At 37.9% G+C, this 18,880-nt stretch overlaps 2 protein-coding genes across 7 annotated transcripts in view; one reads left to right on the top strand and one right to left on the bottom strand.

Moving 5' to 3' along the window:
- Positions 1 to 934: 934 nt before the first annotated feature.
- ZBTB26 (zinc finger and BTB domain containing 26) lies at positions 935 to 13,254 on the bottom strand. 2 transcript variants are annotated; one of them, XM_073224950.1, is made up of 2 exons: positions 13,156 to 13,254; positions 935 to 5,218 (listed from the first exon to the last, which is right to left on the bottom strand). In XM_073224950.1, the coding sequence occupies exon 2, from the start codon at positions 5,206 to 5,208 to the stop codon at positions 3,883 to 3,885; it is 1,326 nt and encodes a 441-aa protein (XP_073081051.1). In that variant the 5' UTR covers positions 5,209 to 5,218; positions 13,156 to 13,254; the 3' UTR covers positions 935 to 3,882. The 2 variants fall into 2 exon arrangements, with proteins under 2 accessions (XP_073081051.1, XP_073081056.1); XM_073224955.1 differs by having other exon boundaries at positions 13,160 to 13,241.
- A 133-nt stretch (positions 13,255 to 13,387) lies between these two features.
- RABGAP1 (RAB GTPase activating protein 1) overlaps positions 13,388 to 18,880 on the top strand; it is a 163,144-nt gene continuing 157,651 nt past the window's right edge. For 2 of the 5 annotated variants that reach the window (XM_073224824.1, XM_073224816.1), the window contains exons 1-2: positions 13,414 to 13,614; positions 18,201 to 18,342. The gene's annotated coding sequence lies outside the window, so the exon portion shown is untranslated. Of the gene's footprint in view, positions 13,615 to 18,200; positions 18,343 to 18,880 lie in introns of all 5 variants that reach the window. The other 3 variants (XM_073224827.1, XM_073224856.1, XM_073224835.1) reach the window with 3 other exon arrangements.

Below are 18,880 nucleotides of genomic sequence, written 5' to 3'. Positions count from 1 at the left end.
GGCCTCACGCCCCCCGCTCCTGGAATGACAGAAAGGCACCGAATTCCGGCAAATCCCAGCTCTCGTCTCCCAGTTTCGGCACGCGAGCCGTTCCCCTTCGTGAGTTCTCCCCCACGTCCGAATAGCAAACAGGCTGTGGTTGGGGAACAGGGGGTCTATCAGAGAACGCTGCGATGGGACGACAGGGAGGCCCCACGGATTATAATGGGCTGGGTTCTCTCTTTAGTGAGCCACCTGCCTTTGTAGGGGTGGTGGAGTTAAGGAGAGACCGCCGTAGCAATCAGTATTCGAGACTGCTAGGCTAATACCCCATCAGGATCTAGCCTTGACCTCAAAATCTCTCGTCACTCTCTCTTCCTCCCCCGCCCCAGTTCCCAGGCCGACTCAGGCCCTCTAAACTGTTGGCCGGCCCTCTCTCCTCGTCCGCCAGACCCGGTCCCTCCTCCCCTTCAAAATCCCCTTCAGAAACCCGCGAAACCATCCTGAACTGCCGCAGAACTAGTTGGGGCCCAGTAAACAGTACTGCATTTACCTTACCTACCTGTAATGAAATGTGTCCCCTCTAAGAGGTGGTATTTGGGACGACTTTCCGACCTTTGCGTTCTCGAAGTCTAGCACTTAATAGGCATCAAGCATTTGCCAAATGAAGGAATGTCTGAACCAGTTCTGAAAGCTGTTGCCCTACATCCAGTCAACAAGGTCGCATTTAAGTCACTGACCCTATATCCCTGGTTAACTCAGATTTGCTTCTCAAGCCAAGGTCACTGTGTTTGATTAATACTTATTTTAAAGAATAGGAGTGTAAAACATTCCTGTAGTCAAACTCAGGCAATCTAAAAGGAAAGGAGGAGAGAGAGAAAAGAAACCACTGACACCAGAACTTTAATTGTCACACTTTTATTAAGGAAACTTCCCCATAATAAGTGAAGAGGTAGTTCACAGTATGTCTAACATACAACAGACTTAGAACAGCTATTCACCAGCTGAAATAAAATGTTCTGGGTTGTTTGTTTAGGACATTATTTTAGAAATAGTGACACTGGTCACCCTCCATTTACCGATCTTATAATAAAGAAACTAAAACAAATTAAAACCACATCTGATTTACCTCAGAGCTGCTTCAGTTTGGAGTTTGTCTTTAAAATTAAATAATAAATAAATACCTGTGACAGTAATTTTTTTAAAAACCTAACTACAGTAAAAGTCCTCTTTCCATTTTAGTTATCCTGGGGAGCCATAAAATACAAATGCTGAATGACCAAAGTTTTAAAATCTCTCCCTCCTCTACAAGAATATGACTAGTTTTGAAAGTCATCTTCCCCTATAAAATGTATTTGACTTTAGTAATTTGACCACTTTGCGATACAAGCTAAGAAACATGTATAAACAAAGGAGAAAAGTTAAGTCCCACCAAAATTAAGAAAATATCTCACAGAAACAGAAGAAATGGAGGAGACTGTAAATTACTTCAGTGGTTTGCAGCTGCAAAAGGTGAGGACGAGAAATTTTACTGATACAAAACCAGACAAAACCATCAAGATGCTGGTTTTAACTGATCAAATCAAGCAAGGCAGTTTTCTTTATTAGTATGATATCAAATTAATACCTTATCTCACTAGACCACATGATACTATAAGCTCTGTGAGGTCATGGACCATAGCAATCTTACCTTCATATCCTTAGTATCTAGCATAGTGCCTAGCAACAGTAGGTGCTTAATAAATGTTTCTTGAGTGACTGAAATGAAGCCAGGAATAGTCTCCAACAGAGACTGATCTTTTTTGAACCCATGCCTTCAAACCAGTAACATAAACAAGACATGAATATAAGCAAGGAAGCACTCCAATTTGCAATTTCCCTGTGATTAAATGATATCCAGAGAAAATAGTGAAATGTTCATTAACATGCTAGTGTCTCACCGTTGCATAGAATTAGTACTCTTTGGCTGGATCATATAAAAAAATCAGTGTTAGGCAGCATCATTAGACCATATAATGAGTGATGTTAGGTATGACATACCTATTGGTCTTATCACTCAATTTTATTATTATTTTAAATCTTAACAAAAGTTATAAATTATACCTCAAGTCAGAATCACATGTAAATGCACCAAATCACAACTTTTTAAGATTCTGACTACAGAAGTTAAATGTAATTTTTGGTTTGTTGTACATGCATTCTCATAGCTCAAAAATAAAAACAAAGTCCTGGTGGAAACTAAATGAACACTGTTTCCAGACAAAATCATTCCACATCTGGATCCTTCCTACATTATTCTTACTTGTACCTTCCTTCCCTAACCAACACCTACAAAATTAGTCACTTGCTTGAGAAGAATGTAATAATACTCATTCTAGCCAAAAATAATTAACAAAAACAAATCCTTCTGTGATATTTTGTTTGCAAAATGCAGGCTGTCTCAGAAAGCCTACTGGGTTTCACAGAGGTGAAACACAAACTAGGAGCTTTTTGCTTATGTATTCTTGATCATGTACTAGATCTTTTAAAGCCAAGAGATCGTGAAAAGAAGTGAGGAGGCATTAGGTCATATTTAGTCACTTATCTACTTTGGCCAACCTTGTCCAGGCCAACTCTTAGGGCTTTGGCTACCCTGACTTAAAAAAAAAGGTGGAGTAAATTACCTCTAAAGATTCTCTAAAGACTCTTTAACACTCATATTACCTAAATCTAACTCGTAGGTCAGAAACTAGTAAGACACAAAATTTATTTCTGAACTATAATGTGCTTTAGGGAAAACAGTTTTGCTTTATGCATTGGAAGATCAATTTTGTATTAGCAATCTACCAAATGTGGCAAAGTGGTATTGGGTACCTTCATAGGAATATCTGAAGGCAAAAACCTGATTGCTCTTCCTGTGACCCTCTTTTTCATCCATTTTTGAAATTAAGGTACACAAGGAAATGAAAATTCAGAGACTATTATTACAGTACAGTGGACAAAACTCTGAAGGTCAAACTCACCTTTCTGATGGCTAATCTCTTCAAAGTCCAGAGACTGACTCCCAAATAGTTCCTTTTTAGAGAGACCATTATACTTTAGCTCTTTTTGTGGGCCTGGAGCAACCCTGACTTCAAAAGCATCAGCAAGTCACACATTAATTATAAGTATTTGGCTTCTTTTAGGAAAAACCTTCTAGGTAAGAACTATTGTACAACTGCACTTCTATCCTTTGTTGATTATGCTCCTCATGGTGACTCCCAACTAATGTCTGCAGATGTTGCTGAAAAAGATTGTACTCTGGTCTGTGGGAACATTTCAATGACATGCAGTTGGGCCATAATACTATTGAAAAGAGTACAGAACAACCCAAAATGCTTCTTTATAGCCAGGTACAAGATGTGTACAAGTGGTAGAAAGCAGACTCATTCAATTATCAGACATTGATGAATTATCAATAGGCAACTGGAAGTTCCATCACATATTCAGGCCAATAGCAGTATCACCTTGTATCTTAACCTATTTTCGCCAAAGAAAAAGTATTCACATCTCTTGGCAAAGCATGTTTGTGGAGTGTAGGTGACATTATTATCTTGTTGGTATCTTCAGAATGTGCCAGTGAAAAGCCTTCAATAATGTCAGTCTAAGACATAAGTCAACATTAGGTAGACACATGGAATACTCCGTGGGAAAGGAAAACAGACATCAAAGGATAAATAATTCAGAACAGAAATGGAGAGGGCAAAAGACAGGCAAGACCACTCCAAGTGGTAAATTGCCTGGCTTGTTAGTGCTTTGACTCACCCCTACAACTTGCACAAAGGCTTTGGAGAAGTCAGACTAGCAAAAATCACTCCTGAAAAGACTCACACAGACTACTGCCATATTTTCAGTCAGTTCTAGTTGTGAGCATAAAGCCCCTACTCAATTCACACATGTACTATCATTCCTTAAGTTCAGGACAGCTTGGGCCAGTTTACCTGCATCCAGGACCTGTGTTGCATCAGGCTGTGGCTGACACCCTTTAGAGTCTGTGACTGATGTACATGCAAAAGAATCAAAATCCACTGTGAGGTCTTGCACATTTCTTTCATTGGCATTATCAAAGCTGTTTTTGCCATGCAGCTGTTTAAGGTGTTTCCTCAAAACTGGCTTATGTGCAAAAACCATGTCACAATAGTTACACTTATGGGGCTTATCTCCACTGTGAAGGTTAAGATGATCCTGTAAGGAACACTTCTGAGAAAAGGTTTTCCCACAGATCTTACACTGGAAAGGTTTAATGCCGGCATGCACACGCATGTGTCGATGAAGGTTGCCTTTCTGAGTAAAAGTCTTGCCGCAGAGTAGACACATAAAGAGTTTGTGCATTTTTAAATGGTTGGCGTAGTTCTCCAGGTGACGAAACACCCTGGTACACTTTGGGCATTGGTGATGCCACTGTAGGCCTTTGTCTACACCTCGAATATTAGGCCCAAAGACATCTTTTGAGGCCATGATGATATTATCACTGCCTGTGTAGGAGAGGGCATAATTGTGGAGATGGTTCTGTTCTATTTCACTTACTCTGTTTTCCACAGTTGAATTTATCAGGGAGTGCTGGGGCTCTGATGAATGTAAAGCAGTGGGTTCAGAAGAAATAAACTGGTTCTGATCTTTTTTACTTCTAACCTCTGACACATCCCCAATAGATTCTACCTTAACAATCTGAATATCACTGTCCTCCATATCCATACTGTCTTCAGATGGATGAATGCAAGGTGAGTCCTGCTTTGGGGAGCCTCTGGCATCTCCCTGTTGTTCTTTTGACTGGGGAGAAGCACTCTGCGGTTCACATCCCTCTTTACTATCCATTGGTTGTTTTGGCTTTATAAACTTCCACAAGGCCTGCGTGCACCGTTCTACAATGTGGCTCATCTGAAGAAAACTCGCAGCAGTCAAGTAATTTACAAGTTCCATCTCAGGGAATTCCAGCACACCACTATAACAGGATAAGAGCAATTGTCTCCCCACTTCGGAACTCTGTAATATGGAGATTTTCACCTCTCTGGAATCATTCAGTAAAAACTGGTCTCTTAAGAAGGGGGAACCTGCAGCAAACACAATTTTATGCCCCTGTACCTCAATATCATCTATGAGAACTGTAACATCACAAAATTTATTCTCTTCTCTTAATTTGTTCATTTTTTGTAACATTGAATCTCCATAATTTTCAAACTTGAAGTGAAGGAGATCTGATCTTTCAGACATTTTGGCAGACCTAAAGAACAGAAATGTAAAAAGGATGAATTTAAGAAAATTCAAACAATTAAGAAACCTGGATTTTCCTTCCAAAACCAAATTTGTGTTGTCATATCTCTTTGTATGTATTTGAATGCAATTTTCCTTAGAAGAGGAAGCTAACAGCTTTCAAAGGCTGTTAAAAATTATTCTTCACCAACATCAAGTATCAATTGCAGTAATGATTGTGTACTTGTATCAGTGTAAATAGCTTGGCATTCACTGAACTTTTTACAAGACTCACAAGACTTTTCACATTCAACTTAATACAAGAACAGTGTTAAGTTACTTCAAGAGCATTTTGTTTTTGCTTCTCAAATGAATATTATATCAGGTTTCAAAAACAGAGTGAAACATCCCAACAAGTGTTAATGAACCTAACTATATTCTGCATGATACTGTGAACTTACTTCTTCAAAAACAACTCTTTTCCTTTGCTTTGTATTTTACAGTACTGCCCTCAAAATTGCTTGCCCCATTCCTGAGTAAACTCTCCTCTTTTGAAACTGATGTGAATTTATTCATACAAGTATTTCTGTGACAAAATTAAAGTCACAGACCTAAAGGAACAATGTTTATTTCAGACTGTCAAAGGCACAGGTCTTTATCCTGTGCATTGGGTACAAATCTAAACTCTTAAGAAACATTTCTTGATACAGACAATAAATATTTGATATAGAAAAACCAGATGAGCCACTTGAGAATCTGAGTAGAAGGAAGGTAGATCTAATTAATCCCTACTAGATTGTTCTCTATCCCAATTTATCCATCATTACTCATCAACTAGACTACTAGTACTCATCCATAAATGTTCTTTGGCTTCCAGGTTCTCTAATCCAACTTCTGTATCATGGCAAGACATCTTTCAAAGGCACAGATGTGATTATATCCAACCCCTGCTTAGAATCCTCCCATGATTTCCCATTAACTCCTAGCTATAGACTAACCTCTTGAGTATAAACTAATTAAATAAACCTAACAATAACTAAGGTAAACACTAGCATAACCCATTCAACCACAGAAGAAGGTGTCTTTGTCAAAACTCTGCATATTTGTCCCTGTACATAGCAATTTCTTTGGAGAAAGTCCTCATGTTCTAATTCCATACTCTCCAAATGATTTTCTGGTAACTTGGCTTGCCAAGGGAAGAAAGAATTAGCCATGCCCACATGATAGTTCTAGTCCATAAGTCGTTGCAAAAATAATAAACTGGCACTCTGTCTACATAACAGTCTTCTGTGAGATCAGTGGTGTTATGAAGTTTACCCTTGAGAAATAGCTCTACAATCTCAGTGCATCAATAAATTCACCTTGAACTTTATGCATTTATTATCTTCATAGTTGAGAATCATGAGACAACTGGGTGCTCTCGGCAACATCTTGACTCTGAAGCTCAATCTTTATAGTCTTATCTTCTATAATACTTACCTACAAAGGCTTATAGAATATACCAGCTCCTGATGGCAGAGTCTAGTTCTTACACTGCTCTTCTCATACCTGCTGCATGATAGCTCTTTGTTTACTCCAAGTCTTAGCACAGTTATTTTAGTCAGGAACATTACTCCTAGCCAATTCTGTCTCCTTTATTTCCTCTGAGAGGCCCTTCCCTAACCTTAGACTAGAGCAGTTCTCTCTCCTGGACCCAGAGAATAGTACTTAACAACAGTCAAAGTACTTTATTAAATACTGTATTTCCCCGCCAAATTGTAAGCTTCATGGCATTTGAGGGAAACATCTCCATCCTGCGCAATGGGGCTAATGCTGAGAACCTGCATCTTCTAGGGCAAAACTTTTTTCTTTTGCTTCAAATTCTACTCACTGCAGCCACATTACTGGCGAAACCCTCTTCTGTTAAAACTGGTGTGTATTCCCATCATTTAATATTGTACTAAACACACGCAGGTGCTCAGGTGGCATTTGTTGAACCTGTAAGATTTGCTTGACGGTGGAAAGAAGGAAGAACTGCTGTGAGGCCAACCAGCTCAGTGTCCGTAGAAGGTCTGAGGCCATGAAAGCCTGAGAAGGAATGAAAATGGGAATAAGGAGGAAGGAAAAATAACAAAAGATATTTTAAAGAACTTGGAAACTGACTGGATACAGAGAAGGAAAAAGAATGTACCTGTAAAGGTTCTAAGGAGTTCAGCTGCATGAAATCAGCATAGAATGAGAGGTAAAATTTAGTAAAGAGAACTGGGATGGCATAGGTATATTAACAAAAATGTACCTACTTAAATTATAAGCTTTTCCCTTGCATGGCATTCTGAATGTATAGATCATGAATAATTGCAATAAAGGTGATAGGAGGAGTGTAGAGAAGCAAATGTAGCATCAGAGAAAAGATGGTGAACAGCAAAAGTCTAGTAGATATAGGGGATATATCAATAAAGCAAAAAACCTGTATTATCACTGTTCAGTTTCAGCGATTCCAATAGCTTAATATATCCATTCTGGAATGGTGAATGTCCCAATTTATAACCAGAAATTATAAAAATAACTGTCATTTCAACTGGTCAAACGGGGCATTCTTTTTTAGTGTAGCTTGTTCTAAATCTACCCTCAGGTCAGTATTTTCATATTCATACCCCAAAAGGAGCACTAATTGCTTCCATCTACAATATGACAGCATTTATAATGCTTTAAACAATTAGCCTCAGGGATAATTGTTCCTTGAAGCTCCAAAAATGAGAAGCTAGATTACAGTTTCATTTAACTTATCAGTCTCAAGAAACATACCATCAGGAGCAGCCCAACAGGTATCCCAAGAAAGGGCTTGCTTTTGTTTGCTGCAGTCCAAGAATGTCAGGAAAACTGATTCTGTTTAATTAATTAATTGTTTTCTCTATTATGTGTCAGCCCACTCTTTTGTCTCCCCTTGATATACTTTTATTTCCAGGCCACACAGTTTACCCTTTAATTGATTCCTGTCACTAGCTCCTCTTTTCAAAGGCCTGTATAGTTCTATGAGGGCAAGGCCCATCTGTTAACTGTTTACACCACCCATTCCACAAAAACCAGCAGAATAATTAACTCTTAAAAGTCCCAATGAAATTATTATTGAGCTATTGTAGAGATGCTCTTCACTATCATGATATCCTCTTTTGGGTGCCCTGGGGAAAATTTCTTTCAAGGGTTTGTTTTGACATAGTTTTGACAATATAAAACCAAAAATGTAACTTGACTTTCAAAAAAAGTCAAAATAAAAAGGAGTAATTGTGCTTCTTATGAACTGGCTTAATTTAAGAATAAGAGAAGTGGCAGCTATTCTTTACTGAATCCTGGGTATTAACTCTGGTGCTAAGTGCTTTACATAAGTTGACCCACTTAATTCTCAAAAATCCCTGTGAGGTAGTTTTATCATCCCCACTTTGCGTATGAGGAAACTCAAGCTTTGAGAATATAAAGAACTTGTTCAAGTTCAAGAGAGGTGGAAAGTGTTAAGTGTTAGAGCTGGAACTTGTGCCCAAGATGCATGATGCCAAAATCCACGTATGAAACAACTAGGCTAGCTGAAGTATTACCTTATGGATAATGTTAGCTGTGTAACTGTTCAGATTTCCCTCCTCATACCCATTCAGCTGTACACTGACTATTTATATACTTTTGTGTAGTTAGTTGTGCATCAGAGAAAGTTTCATTTTTTTAAAAGTACAACTTACAGCCACATTTATGTCAAGTCTAGAGGATTTAATAGTAAGCTACTTATGTATTATTAGTCATATTCCTGATTACATTCAATTTCTTTATTATTTTACCTTCCCTTCACACCTATTTAAACTTTATTTTTCCATCTTTTGTGTATTTATCTTCACAGAATGAAACTTAGTGTCATTTGCAAATAAAAGGAAATTATGAATACATTTCAAAATCCCCAACTGTAGTTAACTCCTAAGTACAGTAGAAATTGTTCATAATTTTCATAAAAATCACTCACATAATTCTACATCACAGCAGAGCTTCCAGTAAATGAAAGTAGAGAACTGATCAGGTATAATACTTAGTGACCACAATCTTTGATTGTTGTTTCTTTGACTGTTGATTCTTTCCTCAGAATGTGTTCTAAATTCTCTCTGTATATTCTGTCATTGCTATGGTTCAGGTCCTTATCATCTATTGCCTAAATTACTACAATTAAATCTGAATACTGTTTAAATGTTTATTAGCAAGTTTTGAATGGCCCATTTCTCAAATATCAATGTAATGGGAATATTCTTACTTAAGTTCACTTTCTCTTTATTATGCAGTTCTTCCATAATTATTTCCATAACAAATGTGCCAACTGATTTGAGAATTTCCCTTTGTTCAAGCAAGAGTAATCAAAACGGATCAGTGAATATTTTAAGTTGGACAATGTTCACTGCTGTGCCATGGGCTGTAAGAAAATACCAAATTTTCTTATCTCAAATGACTCTAATAACTACAAAATATGATTATGACATACAAATACAATAAGGAAAATTTTCTATTGCATACAATAAACTCCCAAGCTGTATGTCAGTCTTTTTCTGTCTACCTCATAAAAGTGCCCTTATTGTTCAACTTAGCACTCAGAACTACTTGAAAATCTGTCTTTTACTAACACCATATTCCATTTTTCAAAGAGGTTGTATTAGACTACAACTTTTTTTTCTATAAACTTCAATCCTTTTCTTACCTTGGGTAATTTTCATGACACTACCTTCTCCAAATTCTGACTTTGTTTACCTTTAATTGTAAGTGAGACATACAGAAATATATCCTTCCTGTAAAATTTTTCAACATCATAGCTTAGGTACAAAACCGCTTTCCCAACCTCTTTCCTCTCAGTACTCAGTTTGTTCTAAGTTTGGTCCTTTATGATTTTCCTTCTCACCCTTTTTAAAATACTTTTATATGCCTAGCCACAGAAAATATATAATAAAATAGTTTCTATTGTGTTTTGTAACTTACTTTTTTTCACTTACTGTTTTTGAGAGCCATATATGTTGAATAAATATAGATCTAGTTCATTCTGTTAAACTACTGTAGAGAAATGGGCATATTACTTAACTACTGGCCTCTGTTCCACCATTCTTTTGTTTCTCAAGCGTTCACTGAATTGTGTAACAGTCAGCATATCCTTCAAAGATTACACCTTGATTTTTTGCTATGTTTTCTCAAGGCTTATTTCCTCAGAGAGCCCACCTGGTTTTTCAATGTTTTATTACCTTCTCTAAAAATTCCTAAATTCCCATCCTCATGCCAGCCTTAACCAAATTTAACCTCAGTTTAGGCTACTCAAAAGTACTTGCCCTAGGTTACTATTCTATCACTTCAAATGCCTGATGCCTACACTCTTGCACTGTCTAAAAGTCAGTAAGTCAAAAATAAAAGTTAATGGAGAAAGGCTCTGAGAACAGTGGGCATGGAGGCAAGGAAACCTGTTAGTACACTATTAGTCTGACAGATTAAGAGAGAAACAATGAGGTTCTGATTATTGACAACAATAATACAGATAGAGGAAAAGAGATCTGAGAGAGATTTCAAAAAACTGCTGGACTAGGTGGCCAATGTGGGGAACAGAAGAGGAAAGTTCAAGATGACTCCATGATATTTGGTTTGAATGACTACACATCTTTCATAGAGTCATTCAATAGGTGAGGGAACACTGAGGGGATGATCATTGGTCTGGTCTTAAAATGTTTAGCCAAGAGGCTCCTACATGACACCAAGGGGAGGATCCATTAGCTAGCTGGATGAGGGTCTGAAGCTCAAGAGGAGACTCAGTTATAGATAATACATGATAGATGGAATCTTGATGCAATTGACCTAATTGTGAAAGAAACTGACCTAAAATGCACCGACTGGAAGAGAATCTAAGAAGAAATAAAAAATATATATTTAACACAAACATAAATCCATTACTTACCTTCTCCATCTGGATCCCCTTCCAAGCCTTTCATTTTATTTTTCAATGAACCTATCTTTGCTTAAAATTTTCCCACTCTTTTGACTCTCATCACTGCTTAGTGCAGTGGGTAACACCATGAATTCTGGAAACGTATTTCCTAGGATCAAAACCCTGACTCAGTAGCTGTATGACCCTGAGTTAGTTACTTAACTCATGTATGTGCTTCAATTTTCCCATCTGTCAGATAGTAATATTACTTCATAGGGTTGTTATAGGGAATTAAATTAATTTTTAAATTAAATTAAAAGTAAGTTACTATTTTAAATAGTTTAAAACAGTGTCTGGAATATGCTCTATAAGCATTTTTTAGGTAAATTAACAAAGCCTGTCAATTTTCCTTGAAATCCTTCACATGTGGCCTTTTCTCATTCTCATTTAACACCAAACCAGTTGAGTTCTCTATTATTTCATATATCATTACCTCATCATTCTATTGTCTGCTAAAAGGTCACTAATAATCTCTTACTAAAGAAATGCAATCTTTTTTTCTCCCCTCATTATTCCCCAAATGCCCTGCATGAATTTTCCCAGAAGACTCTGTCAAAATTCTCTTGATTTCTGGGTTTTCTTGGTTGCTGGAACCCTGGCACTCTTATACTTTATCTCCTACTCTGTTTCTGCAATTACCATAATTCTTCGTCCGGTTTCATAAATGCAGCCTTTCCCTGAAATATTCCCATTTTTCTCAGTACTCCCTTCCTGATGCCAAGTATTTCCATTACTTTCACCTCTATGCTGATGATTCAAACTTTACCTCTAGCCACAACATTGAGGCTGAGCTGCAGATCTGCATTTCCAGCTCTATACTGGACAGTTTCATGTGGCCATCTATTAGTCCTGTAACTCAAGATGTCCAAAAAATAAGTTTGTAGTCTACGGTAAGTTTATGGTTTTATTACTGATAATGGCATAAAATTCTTCAAATACCAAAGGCTTAAAACCTAGGAATCAGGTTTGCTACCTCTTTCACCCTCAAGATCCAATTTATTATAGAGCCTTAATACCACTGACTCCAGTATACTTGCCTTCTTTCCAGTAAGTCCTTTTCAGGGCTTACACTAACTCTTAACTAGGCCAATTCCATTACACCTTCAGAAGAATCTCTAATAAGAGTACCTATGTTAGTAAAAGAGTCCAGAATCAGTTGATGGAAATTCCTTTCCTATAGGCTAACCTCCACATCAAAATGGCTTTCTATAGTGCAAATCTGACCGTATCAGTTTCTTGCTTAAAACTCTTTAAAACCTACCCATCTCCTCTAAGGTTAAACCTTTACCTGGACCTCTACTTTTCCAGTCTCATATCTCATCCTATGCACAAAAAGCCCCCCAGTTTCCACCTCTTCACAAACGTCATGCTCAGTCATTCGTTTACAGCCTTGCGACTGTTTCTTCTGCCTGAAAAGTTCTTCTCCAGTTTACCCTCTCCAAGAATAATTCAGACGTCACTTTATTTCTTCAGCCTTCCCAGCAATTGCCCCTTGGGCAGTTCACACATATATGACTGATATACATAGCAGGGACAGTTACTTGTTTATATCTAGCTCCCACGCTCAACCTTGAAAAAACTGGATCTAGTCCCCAGTGCTCACACAGCGCCAGTAATATAAAAGGTGCTGTGGCCAGTAGCCAGTTTTTGGGACACCCCGGCAAAGAGTGATTCTCGTGGGCTGGCACTGAGGCCTTGCAGGGCCTCAGCTCTGGCACTTTCTATTAAATGCCAGAGTCGGGCGTCCAAGCCAACTGGGACCCTCGGTTGGGGTCCCTGGAGGAGGTCCGTGGGGCATCCTTAGGCTTCCCACTCCTGATGCAGGGAAGGGAAAGGGGCGGGGCACAGCGTGGGATGGGCCAAAGGTTCCTTAAGTTCCTCCGGGCCTAGGCCAGATCCTCGGCCCATCCCAGTACAGGTCCCGGTCAATCCAGGGCCCCAAGGGGGCTCCTCTTGAGACACCCCGTACCCCTGCCCGGCGCTTCGGCCGCCTCCGCACTTACAGACCCGGGGGAAGGCCGCCGTCAGGATCCGGCACCGCCAGGAGCTCCGGCCCCTCGGGGCTCCTGGAAGGGGGAGGGGCAGGGAACCGGAGCCAAAGGGGGACCTAACGGAACCGGAAGGGCAGCCCTCACCGGACAAAGACAACTTCCAGGTCCCATGGTCCTCTCCACCAATCGGAAGGCTTGGGAGGCGACGGGGCCCGGAGAGGGACATTCGTCGCTGTGGGCAAGGTGTAGCGTACCGCGTACTGCTGCTCAGGGGTGTCCGCCAGCGACCCAGAGGTGCGACGGTCACTTAGCGTGTGCGACCCAAGCCCTGTGCGCCTCGGTTCCCCTGGAGCTGGGCCTCGACCATTTGCTGCATGAATGGGCCTGAAGGGCGCCTACGCACTGAAGTCCCGGTAGGTCCCTCACGCCTGGGCATGTGGACTCCCGGCGTTGGAGCCTTGAAGTCAGAAGGTGATTTACTCCCCTCACTTTTGGATGTTGGTGTGTCCCAGTGATCTCTTGCAATCCGGTAGCTTCCGTTATACAACGTGCTCACCATTCACAAATCACTCTGGCTAGCCCAGATAGCTCTCTTGAGCTCCACCGCCAACTGCCTAGAAGAAATCTCCAATCGTTTGTCCCAGTGTTAATGTACCTTTTAATTATCTCAGGTTCATCCAAGACCTGTTTCTTATCCCCAGTAGTCTTGTGTTGGTGAACTACATCATCCATGCAGTTTTGCCGATCGAAACCTTTAGTATTTTGAATCTATAAATCACTTTGGGGAGTATTGCCACTTAATTTTAAGCCTTCTTGTCTATGAATATGGAATATCTGCGTACTTGGATCTTCATTAAATTCTTTCAGTAATGCTTTCTAGTTTTCAGGGTATTTCTTTTTTATAATATTGTAAATGGAATTGCTTTCTTATATTCCTTTTCCTATTGTTTACTGATGATGTGTAGAAACACAACTGATTTTTGTGTGTTGGTTTTGTACCTAGTAATTTCGCTGAATTTCTTGCTCTACAAGTTTTCTTGTGGATTTTTTGGGATTCTCTCTCTATATGATCATGTTATATTTGAATGACATAGTTTTACCTCTTATTCTTCATTTTGTATACCTTTTATTTCCTTTTCTCATCTAATAGTTCTGGCTGAAATTTCCAGTACGGTTTTGAATAGCAGCTTAAAAGGAGGCATCCTTGGCTTGTCATGATCATTGAGGGGTAGCTAAATTCTTGAGTATGATGGTAGATACGGGTTTTTCATAAATACCTTTATTTATTTGAGGGTTGAGGAATTTTCCCTCTTTAACTAGTTTTCTAAGTGGTCTTATTATGAAAACTATTCTATTCTGTCAAAACCGTTTTCTGCATCAGTTGAAATGATCATGTGTTTTTCACTTTGTTTTATTAATGTGATATATTACATTGACTAATTTTATGTTGAACCACCCTTGCATTCCTGGGATAAATCCCAGCTGGTTGTGGTGAATAATCCTTTTAATATGCTGGTGGATTTGATTCCCTTGTGTGTTTTTGAAGATTTTTGAATCTGTATTCACAAGACATATTGGTCTATAATATTCTTTACTAGTAATGTTTTTATCTGGCTTTGGTATCAGAGTAATGAATGGATTGAATTAGGAAGCCTCATGGAATGAATTAGGAAGCATTCCCTCTTCAATTTTTTTGGAAGAGTTTGAGAAAGATTAGTGTTAATTCTTCATTGAATGCTTCATACAATTTTCTGGTGAAGCCATTGGTACAGGACTGTTCTTTGTTGGGTGTTTTTTTATATAATCACTCAATCTCTTTACTTGTTCTTACTGTGTTGAGATTTTCTATTTCTGCTTGAATTAGTTTAGATAATTTCTGTGTTTCAAGAAATTTGCCCATTATTTCTAGATTGTTTCATCTGTTAGAATACAGTTCATAGTATTCTTTTCTAATCCTCATTATTTCAGGAATGTCTGAAGTAATAGCCTACTTTTCTTTTTGACTTTAGTTATTTGCATGTTCTTTTGTCTTTGTTGGTTTATCATTGTTAACTTGTTAATCTTTTCAAATAAACAACTTACAGTTTCATTGATTTTTTTTTTTCTAAATTTTTTCTGTTTTCCCATTCTCTACTTTGTTTATCTGCACTCTAATCTGTTTTGTTTCCTTCTTTCTACTAGCTTTGGGTTTAGTTTGCTCTTCTTTTCCTAGTTTCATAAGGTATAAAGTTAGTAGTATTTTGAGATCTTTTTTAATGTTACCATTTACAACTATTAAGTTTCCCTCTGCATCACTGCTTTCATTGCATCCTGTGTGTTGGTATGTTATCATTTTCATTCATTTCTAAGTATATTCTGTTATCCCTTTTAATTTCTTTTTGTTGTTCAACAGTATGTTGTTTAATTTGCACATATTTGTGAATTGTCCTGTTTTCCTTCTGTTAATGATTTCTAACTTCATCCCATGTGGTTGGAGAATATACTTTGTTTGATGTCTATCTTTTAAAATCTGTTGGAACTTGTTTTGTACCCTAGTATATGGACCATCCTGGAGAATGTCCAGAACTTGAAAAGAATGTGTATTCTGCCTTTGTTGGGTGGAATGTTCTATATATGCCTGTTAGGTCTAGTTGGTTTATTGTGATGTGCAAGTCCTCTATTTCTTCATATCTTCTGTTTGGTTGTTTTTACTCATTTTTGAAAGTGGGGTATTGATGTTTCCAGCTATTGTAGAATTATTGATTCCTCCTTTTAATTCAGGTCATTTTTGCTTAGTATATTTTGAGAGTCTCTTACTAAGTATGTTAATGTTTATAACTTACTTAATAATTGTTAATACTTTTATAATTGCCCATGTATTTGCCTTTATTGGAGGGCTTTAATTATTCATATGGCTTCACATTACTGTTAAGCATCTTTTCATATAAACCTGAAGAATTCCCTTTAGTATTTCTTGAAGGGCCTGTTTAGTAATAATTAACTCCCTTCACACTTTTAAAATCAAAGAATGTCTTAATTTCTCCTTCATTTTTGAAGGACAGTTTTGCCATATATAGAATTCTCTGTCAACCATTTTTTTCTTTCAGCATTTTGAATATTATCAACCCATTGCCTTTTGGCCTCCGAGGTTTAGGATGAGAAAGTGACTAACAATCCTACTGAGAATTCCTTGTTTGTGATGGGTCACATCTCTCTTACTGCTTTCAAGATCCTTTCTTTTCTTTAGCTTTATGCATTTTGATTATTAGTCTTCCATTTTTTCTCTGTTCTCCTACTGGGACTCCCACAGTGGTATGTTGTTTTTGACTATCTCACAGATTCCTTAAGCTCTGTTTACTGTTCACATTTCTTCATTCTTTGTTTTTCTGTTCCTCAGATGGAGTAGGAAGCACAAGGAATCTGTCTGTCTTCTAGACAACTGTACTGGCAGAAACTGTCTAAAGTAACTATTTTGGAATTCTAGAATCAATAGCCATACCTTGTTATACTGTGGTTGGCTTTATTTCCCTTCGCTTTATTGAGCTTTGCAGATACTACATTTTTTACAAATGGAAGGTTTGTGGCAACGTTGCATTGAGCAAGTCTGTTGGCACCATTTTTCCTACAGCATTTGCTCACTCTGTGTGTCTGTGTCACATTTTGGTAATTCTTGTAATGTTTCAAACTTTTTCATTATTACTGTGTTTGTTATGGTGATCTGTGGTAGTGATTATGACGAGCTCAGCATTTTTTGGCAATGAAGTATTTTTTTAAATTAAGGTATGTACATTGTTTTTGAAACATAATGCTATTGTATACTTAATGGAGTATGATACAGTGTTAATGTAACTTTTATATGCACTGAGAAGCCAAAAAATTCATTTGACTTGCTTGGTTGTGATATTTGTTTTATTGCAGTGGTGTGGAACTGAACCCACAATATCTCCAAGTTTATTTGAACATTTGGCATCTTTCAGGGGAAAGTTTGGTTGTTAATTGAGGCTAATTTCAGTCAATGTCAGCCTTTAGTGTGATACTCCGCCCTTATCTCCTACCACAGACAGCCATGTTCACATTCCTGGTGTGGTTGCTGGAACTAGGATGGGAAAAGTTCTGAGGTGCAGGCATAGAAGCTGGCTGCCATTGTGTCAATCCTCATTTGCTGAACTGGCTTCCAGGGATTTAAAGGAACAGCACCTGTTTTGTTTGTTTGTTTGTTTTTCCCCTTTTACCCTAATTGGGGAGCCAGACATTTAAAGATTGAACATTCCAAATCAGCCACTTCTATGGAGAAAATTAGAAAACCACTATATATAACCAGGAAAAGATGCAGGTACAGAAAACACCTGAGGAGATCCCAAGCCTTCACCTCAGGCTGATACTGATCCCTGGCACAGAGACACCCTTAAACAATAAAAAAAAAAACAAACCCTGGGGAAGAGGAAGCATCTATTTCCAGACTTACCACATTATAAGATTCAAACATTCATTTTTCAACAAAACCCAAAAGGCATATAAAGAAACAGGGAACTATGGCCCATTCAAAGGAACAAAGTAAGTCAGTAGAAACCATCCTTGGGAAAGCTTGGATGTCTGATATATTAGACAAACACTTTGAAGCAACTGTCTGGAAGTTGCTTACTGAGCTAAAAGAAAATAGGGATGAAGTCAAGAAAACAATGTATGAAAAAATGAGAATATCATTAAAGAGTGAGAAATTATAAAAGGAACCAAAATGAAATTCTGAAGTTGAAAAGTATAACAAGTGAAAAATTCACTAGAGGGGTTTCAAAATCAAATTTGAGCAGACAGGAGAAACAATGGGCAAACATGAAGATACTTCTTTTAAAAATACCTCTCAAACCCTGTTCTTTTATCCCCTCCTTTGTCCTGCCCTAATTCAAGCCTTTCTATTCTTAGGAAGCTTCCAAATTGTTCCATTTACTCCCTGTTTTGCCTTCTCTATTCCTACCAGAATGATCTTTTAAAAACATTCAAATCTGGTATTGACATTGTCCTTAAAACCCTTAAAGGGCACCCCTGTGTTTATAGCTTGAAGCTCATTTTCCTTATTTTAGTCCTTAGGAACCTTTGCATTCTGGCTCCAGCTTACCACATCAATCCAGTGAGCTTTGAGATACAACTTCCTTTCCAGGAAATACAAGGTCTAGAGGAACAACTCAATGATCGCTTGAGGAAGCAACCACTTAGATCCAGAAGGTGGGAAATTTTGCACTCCATGTTGCCTGATTTCTTCAGTAAGCCAGTATCTTTTATTTTTTTTCTTAAGTGCTAGAGTAAAAACTACTTAAGGGACACAGCAACCAGATGCAATGTGTAGCCCTGGATTGGATACTGATTTGGGAATACAAGCTATAAAACAATGTATTTCAAATAGCAGAAAATCTGATTATTGTTAGGTATTAGAAGAGATAGAAATTTACTGAAATGATATTACTGATTTGTGATAGCCAGATGTAAAAGTATTTTAAGATTGATAGAATATTTGAATGTGATCTAGGAATTAAAAGGAGAGGAAATTTACTGAAATTATTAGATACTGTTAACTTGAATAAAGCAGATTGCTAAACTGATCTCTTTTTGAAAAACAATGGACACAGAAGGATATGCATTAAAGTATTAACATTTGTGATGAAAATGTGACATTTTTCCTTTTTCCTTTTTGCTTGTCACTATTTTCTATTTTTTTCCAAGGCATACTGTATTGATTCTGTTACAAAGTTTTATTTTTTAAATT

The sequence above is a fragment of the Manis javanica genome, chromosome 2 (assembly GCF_040802235.1).
Source record: "Manis javanica isolate MJ-LG chromosome 2, MJ_LKY, whole genome shotgun sequence".
NCBI classification, from domain to species: domain Eukaryota; kingdom Metazoa; phylum Chordata; class Mammalia; order Pholidota; family Manidae; genus Manis; species Manis javanica.
The sequence above is the reverse complement of the archived record's forward strand: the minus strand, read 5'-3'. Positions and strand labels throughout refer to the sequence as shown.